Source organism: Bombina bombina, chromosome 7 (assembly GCF_027579735.1).
Source record: "Bombina bombina isolate aBomBom1 chromosome 7, aBomBom1.pri, whole genome shotgun sequence".
NCBI classification, from domain to species: domain Eukaryota; kingdom Metazoa; phylum Chordata; class Amphibia; order Anura; family Bombinatoridae; genus Bombina; species Bombina bombina.
In genome coordinates this window covers 634,691,638-634,702,345 of record NC_069505.1, presented here as the reverse complement: position 1 = coordinate 634,702,345, position 10,708 = coordinate 634,691,638, and the positions used below count along the sequence as shown (strand labels likewise).

Genomic DNA, 10,708 nt, shown 5'->3' with positions numbered 1-10,708 from the left:
TTCCACAAGCATTAGGGTTTCCCCCTCATCTTCTCCCCCTTCCAATAGAAAGAGCTCATCAAATAGGCACCAGAAGGGTCAATCAAGATGGTACAGTTAGAAACAGAATTTGTATCTTTAAAACCCTCAGATTTCAGGATAAACTTCAAATTCTTAAACTATTTAAGAAAATAGAAACATTTACTTTAGCAAGTAAGAAGATTCTGTTATTTCAGGATTTCTCTAATGAAACTGCTCTTAAGAGAAAAAATATGGCCCCCTTTTGTACCCAATTGATTAATAAAGGAGAAAATGCTCGTATGGTTTATCCTGCAAGAATCATAATAATGAAGGAAGGTAATAGGATATCTCTTGGCTCTGTAGAAGAAGCGCAGAAATATTTATCAGATGGCTCCTAACGCTAATTTTAAGTTCTGTATGCTGTTTGTTTTTGGTTTTTTCCTTTTCTTTTTTTTTCCCTCCCCCTCCCCCCCATCCTGTAGTCACTGGGTTTCATATGTATATGTTTGAACTTAAATATCTCTATTTTTAGATAATTAATCCTATAGGACTTAGTTTAGTTGAGGAGTTTAAGCTCCTCTCCTGGAATGTAGGAGGAATAACCTCACCAATAAAACGTAAAACAGTTATTCAAAGAATGGGGAAATTAAATCCTACTATTGCCTTTCTCCAAGAAACCCACCTTAAAGATACTGAAATATCCAAACTTCAGTCCAAATGGGTAGGGGAAGTTATAGCTACCCCCTACTCCTCCAGAAAAAAATGTAGTTGCAATCCTAATTAATAAAAACCTTACATATAAGATCTTGAATATAGAAAGAGATCCAGAAGCTAGATTCCTTTTAGTACAAATCCAAATTCAAGATGCCAGAGTGTTTCTATGCAATATATATGCTCCTAATAAATTTTCATCCAAATTTTGGAAGCTAATCCAGTCTAAATTATTTCCCTACATTAATCAGAATGTTATAGTTGGGGGTGATTTTAATATGTCCTTATCTACTGAACTTGACAGGTTTGATATTAGAAATAAAAAAGAATATGATCGACAAGCTAAATATTTTAGATCCTTTTGCTATAAGATGAAACTTGTCGATATCTGGAGAATTAAAAATCCTGACTCCCGGATTTTTACATGAGAATCTAAAACATATAAGACATTTTCGAGAATTGATTATATTCTAATATCAGAATCATTATCTATACTTAGGCCAGTTCCCCAGATATATGATATTGTCATATCAGACCATGCTAGTATATCGATTGTGTTCCCCTCTTTGACCCGATATAAGAATAACAATCATACGTTTTTTTTCCCCAGATATTTGTATAATAATTCCAGATTTTCTATATGGCTGAGACAAATCTGGAAAGAATATTATGTAAATAATATAGCTTACTTTAATAAAACAGAGATTTTCTGGGAAACTGCTAAAGCAGTCATAAGAGGAGAGATAAAGGCCTATTTGGGTATCATAAAAAAGAAAGCGGTTGCACAAGAGATTCTTCTAGCTAATCAAGTTAAGACTGCCTATGAAAGATATAATAATCTGCGTAATGATCAAAATTGGAAAAAATATACAGAAGCTAGACAGGAAAGGGATATCTTAATAAAGCAAAAAATTCAAGAGGAAGAAATCAGAAATAATCTTCATTATAAAAGCTTCCATGGCTGTTCTGCCAAATTTCTAGCTAAACTAACCAGAAATAGAAAAACGAAAAACTATATCTTGGCTATAAGGGCAGGGAACAAAAGATACTCAGATTCCCATGAAATTGGTAACTTTTTTCATGTTTATTATCAACAACTATATACTGGAACAGAATCAGATACACTTCAGGAAGAAATGTTCTGGTCTAGGATTAATCCCCCGAAAATGTTAGATACAGATATATCAATATTAAATGATCCTATAACCCAAGATGAAATCAGAAAAGCCATAATTAAAACTAAATTAAATAAGGCAGCAGGTCCCGACGGCTTCCCAGCCGAATTTTTTAAAATCTTATAGGAGGAGATATTAGAGACCTTGGAAAAACTTTTTAATAGCTATTTCATCAATGATCAACCAATTTCAAAAAATTTCACTGCGGCAAATATCTCTCTAATTCTTAAAAAAGATAAAGACCCGGAAGATCCTGCGTCTTACAGACCCATATCTGTTCTTAATACAGATTACAAAATCTTAACCTCGATTATAGCTTCTAGGCTCTCGATTTCTTTCGATAAAATAATTCATCTCGATCAAACGGGCTTTATGAGTACTAGGAATTCTTCAAAAAGTATACGCAAAGTTTTAACATGTATAGATTATATACATAATATTGATCAAGCCCAACACATACAATCAAAGCAAGATACAGCTTTAATTAGCCTCGATGCCGAAAAAGCGTTTGATGCAATTACATGGAACCACTTATTTAGAGCGCTCGAACAATTTGGTTTCAGAAATCAATTTGTCCGATTCATACACAATATCTATAGAAATCCAATCTCATACTTACTAGTTAATTCTAAGGTTTCCCCATTGTTGACATTAGGTAGAGGTACCAGGCAAGGTTGCCCACTGTCGCATTTTCTCTTTAATATAGCTTTAGAACCGTTAGCAATCTGGCTTAGGGACACAATTGATGGCATTAGATTTGGCTCGCAAGTCTTAAAACTTCTAATCTATGCAGATGATTTATTGATATTCTTGGGAGATCCTGCTCAAGAAATTCCTATGGTCTTAAATAGTCTTAACATCTTTAGTTCCTTCTCTGGCTATAAAATCAATTCAAAGAAAAGTGAACTAATGTGGATTAAAAAAGATAGTCTTGCTAAGTTTAATTTTCCATTTAAAACATCGGAAACATTTAAATATTTAGGTATACATATTCATGCTAATCCCAATTTCTGGTATAAGTTAAATATCCCCCCTCTTATCCAGAAAATTGAAATTGATCTAGAAAATTGGACTTCATTACCTATCTCAGTATCAGCTCGTGTTAGTATCATCAAGACAATTATATTTCCCCGTTTATTATACCCTTTACAGAATTTACCTCTATTTATTTCCCCGGTGGACCAACGCAAACTATATTCTATTTTTTCCAGATTTATTTGGAAAAATAAGAAACCACGTATTGCGCTCAAAAAACTAATGAATTCACGTGATTCCGCGGGACTAGGGTTACCAAATATTCAACTTTACAATATTGCTTGCTTAACTAAAATTGCCATAGACTGGTTAGCTGATACAAATATTTTCTCTTGCTCGATCATGGAAAATGATATGCTATCCCCCTTTTCTATCAAAGCAAGTTTGCACTATGCACCAAGAGATTTACCTTATAATATTAAGGGAATGATAACTATAAATAACATTATTAAAGCCTGGCAGAAATTCTGCTCACTTATAGGTGTTGATTACTCTTTCTCTGAATTTCTTCCAATAATTGGTACGATTGATTTCTCTCCAGGTTATTCCCAGGCAGTTTTTCAGAAATGGGCGGATAAAGGACTCATTAATTTATATCAAATCTTTCATGATGACGGTTATATACGCACATTTGAGTCTCTTGTTACACAATTTGGTCTACCCAGACAGGATATGTTTGCTTATTTTCAGATAAGACACTATCTTAATAATCATAACTGGGAGTCTAGTCGGTGCCTAGCATGGTCTGATATCAAAAAATGTATTTTGAAATTCAGAACAGGATTATCTTCAATCTCTCTCATGTATGATATTATGCTCAATAAACAGAACCTACTCAGCCTTAATAGTATTTTTGTCCCATGGTCACAGGATTGCCCAAATTTGGAAGATGGAGAAATAAAAGCCAGCTGCATCTTAGTAAATAAATGTCAAATTCCATCTAGCTGGAAAGAGTCTCACCTTAAAATTATAAATAGATCATATATAACACCCGTCAAAAATGTATATTTCACAATCTTCTAAATGCCCTCGTTGTTCATATCCCAGGGCAGATCTATTACATATGTTTTACTATTGCCCGAAATTAAAACAATTATGGAATAAACTCTCTTTCTGGTTAAAAAACTTTTTTGATACTGATGTTTTATTTAATCCAGAAAACATCATCTTCCTAAATATTCATGTTACTGATTCTCCCCTGAGACCAAAAACCCTGGTATCCATTATTATGTCAATTAGACATCTTATCACAAAAAATTGGAAATCAAAATCTGTCCCATCTTTCTCCAAGGTTATACAGGAAATACAGAATCAAATAATCTTTGAATCTTTTTATCTCAAATCTGCCAAAGAAAAAAAAAGAAAAAAGTTTATTTCAGATTGGTTACCTGTAATTAAGTCTTATACCCCGCATATTCAAAAGCGTATTTTGTCCAAATTTTTAAGTTCAGATAGCTTTGCAGAATTTGTATTACATAATGAATTCCCAGCTTCTTGGATCTCCTGTTATAGGGAATAGGAGCCCTATGAACAAAGGTTAGGATTATCTTCTATGATAGTATCAGGATGTGGAGAGAGGGGGGAGGGCGATTCTGGTTTCTTTTTTTTTTTTTTTTTTTTTGTGTTTGACAGGGAATTAAAATTAATTAAAAGGTAAAAAATTAAGCAAATTTTGTATAGATATTTATCGAGTTAAATTGGCAAATTCAAGTGTGTTAAGGTATTTATATTTTTGCATTTCTGGTCCAAGTTTATTGAGCTAAGATGATATTTATGTGCTATAGACTTTAACTGTGGCCAAGCTGTCCTTTCGTCTGATATAGTTTATATTACCTGAGTTGTGATTCCATGTTTATTGACTTTTGCAACCTATAAGTCTAGTCATTATTTAAAGATGGCTGAAACACATAAGGTTATCAAGCTTAGGTCATTATCTCAACATTATAGATGGCCATTTCATGTCAATTTCATGCTTATGATACCAATTTTCTTTCTGTTATATGTGATATATATTTGTATTTTGATCAAACCTGTCATCTCGCCCTGCGTGGCATATTTTATTTGAGTTATGATTTTTCTTTCTTTTTCTTGTTTTGTCTCTTGATTTATTTTCAATAAAAAGAAAAAAATTGAAAAAAATAAATAAAAAATAAATGACAATAATAAATAAATATAAAGGCCGTTTTTGGTGAAACTTCTAGGTTTGATGGAATCTATTTGAAATAAATGATAAAAATAATAATAAATGACAATAATAAATGTAATAATAATAATGACAGTAATAAATATAATAATTAATAATAATAAAGGCCTTTTTTGGTGACACTTCTAGGTTTGATGGAATCTATTTTGAAATAAATGATAAATATAATAATAAATGACAATAATAAATGTAATAATAATAATGACAGTAATAAATATAATAATTAACAATAATAAATTGCTATAATAAATATATTAATAATAAATGACAATAATAAATATAATTAATAATAATAAATAACAATAATAAATATAATTATAAATGGCAATAATAAATATAATAATAATAATGACAATGATAAATATAATTATGGAACATAATAAATATAATAATAATTAATAATAAATGACAATAATAAATAAATTGCAATAATAAATATATTAATAATGACAATAATAAATATAATAATTAATAATAATAAATATAATAAATATAATTAATAATAAATAACAATAATAAATATAATAATAAATGACAATAATAAATATAATAATAATTAATAATAAATAACAATAATACATATAATAATAATTAATAATAATAATAAATGACAATAATAAATGTAACAATTATAATAATGACAGTAATAAATATATTAATAAATGACAATAATAAATATATTAATAATACATGACAATAAATATAATCATAATAATTAATAATAATAAAAGACAATAATAAATATAAAGGCCTTTTTTGGTGAAACTTCTAGGTTTGAGGGAAACTGAAATAAATGATAAAAAAATAGGGATAATTAATGTTTGTATCACTGATGAGCAAGGGGTTAAACACCACTGTGCACTATTATGCCAAGTAAGGGGTTAAATCACTGCACTGCGCACGTTGCAGTAAATACTATTTTTCTAGACTTTCTTACAGTTAACAGCTCCTCTATGATAAAAGTCCTTTCTGTACTAAAACATCCCTCTTCTCTATGGTTATCGTAATGTCTATTCTCATTTCTCCGCAGTCTCTATGATTCTGCATAGTAGTATTTTGCGTATACTATTACTCAAACTCTATAGAAGGTTCCTTCGGCTCTCCGCATCTCTATAGTAAAAGTGTTTTCTATCCTAATCTAAATGGCGCCTCTATGGTACACTATTCCTTCCTTCTAAATATCTATGGTAAGTGTTTTGTCTATTTTTTAGTCCTCCGTGAACTCTATGATAATAATCTTGTCTATCCTCTGATGCGCGAGTGCTCTGTGGTTTATATTTTTCTTCCCATTAGATTACGCTCAATATACTTTCTATCCCCAACTTGTCAACACTCTCTATGGTTGCTGGTGACGCGGCATCTTCTGATTGGCTGAGAATTCAGGGACGTCACCTGCTGAGACAGTGCGAGACACAGAGGCACGTGACCCGGAAAAGCAGAGAGACAGCGGCTGAGAGAGACGGTCTGACATTTTGCAGTGACTAAATGAGACAGCTTATGGTTATGAGACAGCCTGGGATAGAGTTACCTTAATGAGACAGTCTGTGTTAGTGTTACTTTAATCAGACAGGCTGGGCTAGAGTTACCTGAATGAGACAGTCTGTGTTAGTGTTACTTTAATCAGACAGGCTGGGCTAGAGTTACCTGAATGAGACAGTCTGTACTACAGTCACCTAAATGAGACAGCCTGGGCTACAGTCACCTGAATGAGACAGCCTGGGATAGAGTCACCTGAATGAGACAGCCTGGGCTACAGTCACCTGAATGAGACAACCTGGACTACAGTCACCTGAATGAGACAGCCTGGGCTACAGTCACACGAATGAGACAGCCTGGGCTACAGTCACCTGAATGAGACAGACTGGGCTAGAGTCCCCTGAATGAGACAGCGTGGGATACAGTCACCTGCATGAGACAGCCTGGGCTAGAGTTCCCTGTATTAGACAGCCTGGGCTAAAGTCACCTGAATGAGACAGACCGGGCTAGAGTCCCCTGAATGAGACAGCGTGGAATACAGTCACCTGCATGAGACAGCCTGGGCTAGAGTCCCCTGTATTAGACAGACTGGGCTAAAGTCACATGAATGAGACAGACTGGGCTAGAGTCCCCTGAATGAGACAGCTTGGGCTACAGTCATATGAATGAGACAGCGTGGGATAGAGTTCCCTGTATGAGACAGCCTGGGCTACAGTCATATGAATGAGATAGCGTGGGATAGAGTCCCCTGTATGAGACAGCCTGGGCTAGAGTCATATGAATGAGACAGCGTGGGATACAGTCCCCTGTATGAGACAGTCTGAGCTAGATTCACCTGCATGAGACAGTCTGAGCTAGATTCACCTGCATGACACAGTCTGGGCTAGATTCACCTGCATGAGCCAGTCTGGGCTAGATTCACCTGCATGAGACAGTCTGAGCTAGATTCACCTGCATGAGACAGTCTGAGCTAGATTCACCTGCATGAGACAGCCTGAGCTAGAGTCTCCTGGATGAGACAGCCTGGGCTAGAGTCAGCTGAATGAGACAGTCTGGGACTGAAGGGAGCCATGCAGGAAAGTGCTGTGCAATGTGACACCCAGGAAGAGACAGCACTGAGCCTGGGAATGTGAGACAGAGAGCACAATGCTGACATCTAGAGAACTGTCAGCCTTAGTGTGACTACAAGAGACACCCCCTGGCCAAGCATCAGCTTTGTAGCCTGTGAGACCCCTACCCTGGAATACCAACACAGCTGCCTTAAAGGAACCAGCCCCTCAGAGACTGCTGACACTTCACTGCTCCTCATAAGGTCACCCAAGCATGGCATTCTCACCCCAATGCATCTGATGTCCCTCACTTTTCTTACATTAAAAATGTTAGCCATCACAGGATAAAGTATTTGTTTCCATGGAAATGCCGCTGGAGTGTACAGAATTGGCCCCCAAGGGGCTCTTCATTGGGGAAGAGCAGACTGACACAACTGATTTGTGCTCTGCAGAGGAGCATTCTGTGGAGGACAAATTGTCATCTGAGCTGGACAATCCACGGGTGGATGGTGGAGGCAATGGTTTAGTTGTAGCACCAGCTTCTGAGGAGAGAAGTCATGGGGAGACTTTGCCTAGAGAGCAAGAGAAAGGGCATTTGTCTACAGACTCTCTCCCCCTAGAGAGGACACAGGAGGACACTGAGGGGTGTAGCACTGTTCTGAAGCAGAGTAACCAAAACTCAGAAGCTCCTCCCCCTCCAGAAGAGGGAGGAGCTCAAGTAAAAACATCCACAGAAGAAAAAGATGAGACCAAGGAAAAAGGAGCCATAGAAGAAGATAACGGGCGTAACAAACATGGGCACAAGAGGGTCACCTTTCCTAGTGACGATGACATTGTCTCTGGGGCTCTAGAACCCAAAGATCCGTGGAGGCATGGTGAGGAACCCTAAGGGATGAGACCTCTGTTTCAGCTGATCACCTTATTCATTTGTAAAGGAATAGAAAAGTCAGAAGCGAAATGTGTATCGGAGCATTTGTGCATTATACTCTCATTAGCAACAATGCCTCTAGTGAATGGTATTACCTGGGATACGCACGTATGCTGTGAGGGCCCGGCACCAGTAATCAAGTGCTTGTGTCTGAAGACTTAAAGGGGCATGAAACCCAGATCCTTTTTTTTATGGCTCAGAGCCTACATTTTATACAACTTTACAGTTTACTTCTATTCATTTGTCTTCATTCTCTTGGTATCCTTTATTGACGGAGCAACAATGCACTACTGGGAGCTAGCTGAACATATTGCTAAGCCAATGACAAGAGGCATAGATTTGCAGCCAGCTTCCTGCTCCTCAGCCTACCTACGTATGCTTTTCAACATAGGATACCAAAAGAACTAAGCAAATTAGATAATAGAAGTAAAGTGAAAAGTTGTTTAAAATTGCTGCTCAGTCTGAATCATAATGGAAACTTTTTGTGTTTCATGTCCCTTTAATGTGTGCAGTGCTTGTATGCTGGTGCACGAGCCCTCACAGCATATGTGTGTATGCCACACAAAAACAGGGATAACATTTACTAGAAGCATTTTGCGCACACGTTTCTATTCCAAACTGAATTCCAGCCGTGCACATTTCACTCTTGACCTTTATATTCCTTTAAAGGGACATGAAACCTAACATTTCCCTTCAAGATTCAGATAGAACATTTACTCCTATTATTATTATTTCTTTGTTCTCTTGCTATCTTTATATTGTTAAGCAGGAATGTAAGTTTCCGCACCTGAGTAGCGCTTGCTGATTGGTGGATAAATGTAGCCACCAATCAGCAAGTGATCACCAGGGTGCTGAACCAAAAATGGTCCGGCTCGTCGGCTTACATTCCTGCTTTTTCAAATAAAAATACCAAGAGAACGAAGAACATTTTTATAATAAGAGTAAATTAGAAGGTTCCTTAAAATTGCTGCTCTATCTGAATCATTAAAGAAAACAATGTGGGTTCAGTGTCCCTTTAATATTATAATAGACAAATGGCACGCTCTAATTCAGGGCCACTGCTCCTAGATTGTTTCCACTGGGTCCTAACGTTTAGGGTATTTTCCATTTATGTATTTACAAATAGCACTGTCTGGCACCTAATGGTATGTCTGTTACTTATATATTCTTACTGGCACCTAATGGTATGTCTGGTACTTATATATTCTTATTGGCACCTAATGGTGTGTCTGGCACTTATAATATTCTTACTGGCACCTAATGGTGTGTCTGGTACTTATATATTCTTACTGGCACCTAATGGTATGTCTGGCACTTATATATTCTTACTGGCACCTAATGGTATGTCTGACACTTATATATTCTTACTGGCACCTAATGGTATGTCTGGTACTTATATATTCTTACTGGCACCTAATGGTGTGTCTGGTACTTATATATTCTTACTGGCACCTAATGGTATGTCTGGTACTTATATATTCTTACTGGCACCTAATGGTGTGTCTGGTACTTATATATTCTTACTGGCACCTAATGGTATGTCTGGCACTTATATATTCTTACTGGCACCTAATGGTATGTCTGGTACTTATATATTCTTACTGGCACCTAATGGTGTGTCTGGTACTTATATATTCTTACTGGCACCTAATGGTGTGTCTGGTACTTATATATTCTTACTGGCACCTAATGGTATGTCTGGCACTTATATATTCTTACTGGCACCTAATGGTATGTCTGGCACTTATATATTCTTACTGGCACCTAATGGTATGTCTGGCACTTATATATTCTTACTGGCACCTAATGGTATGTCTGGTACTTATATATTCTTACTGGCACCTAATGGTATGTCTGACACTTATATATTCTTACTGGCACCTAATGGTATGTCTGGCACTTATATATTCTTACTGGCACCTAATGGTATGTCTGGTACTTATATATTCTTACTGGCACCTAATGGTATGTCTGTTACTTATATATTCTTACTGGCACCTAATGGTATGTCTGGCACTTATATATTCTTACTGGCACCTAATGGTGTGTCTGGTACTTATATATTCTTACTGGCACCTAATGGTATGTCTGGTACTTATATATTCTTACTGGCACCTAATGGTATGTCTGG

At 35.9% G+C, this 10,708-nt stretch overlaps 1 protein-coding gene across 3 annotated transcripts in view; it reads left to right on the top strand.

Moving 5' to 3' along the window:
* Positions 1-6,543: 6,543 nt before the first annotated feature.
* PPP1R37 (protein phosphatase 1 regulatory subunit 37) overlaps positions 6,544-10,708 on the top strand; it is a 242,948-nt gene continuing 238,783 nt past the window's right edge. For all 3 annotated transcript variants that reach the window (XM_053688799.1, XM_053688801.1, XM_053688800.1), the window contains exon 1: positions 6,544-8,524. In XM_053688799.1, the coding sequence (XP_053544774.1) occupies positions 8,011-8,524 (514 nt within the window). In that variant the 5' untranslated portion in view covers positions 6,544-8,010. The remainder of the gene's footprint in view (positions 8,525-10,708) is intronic.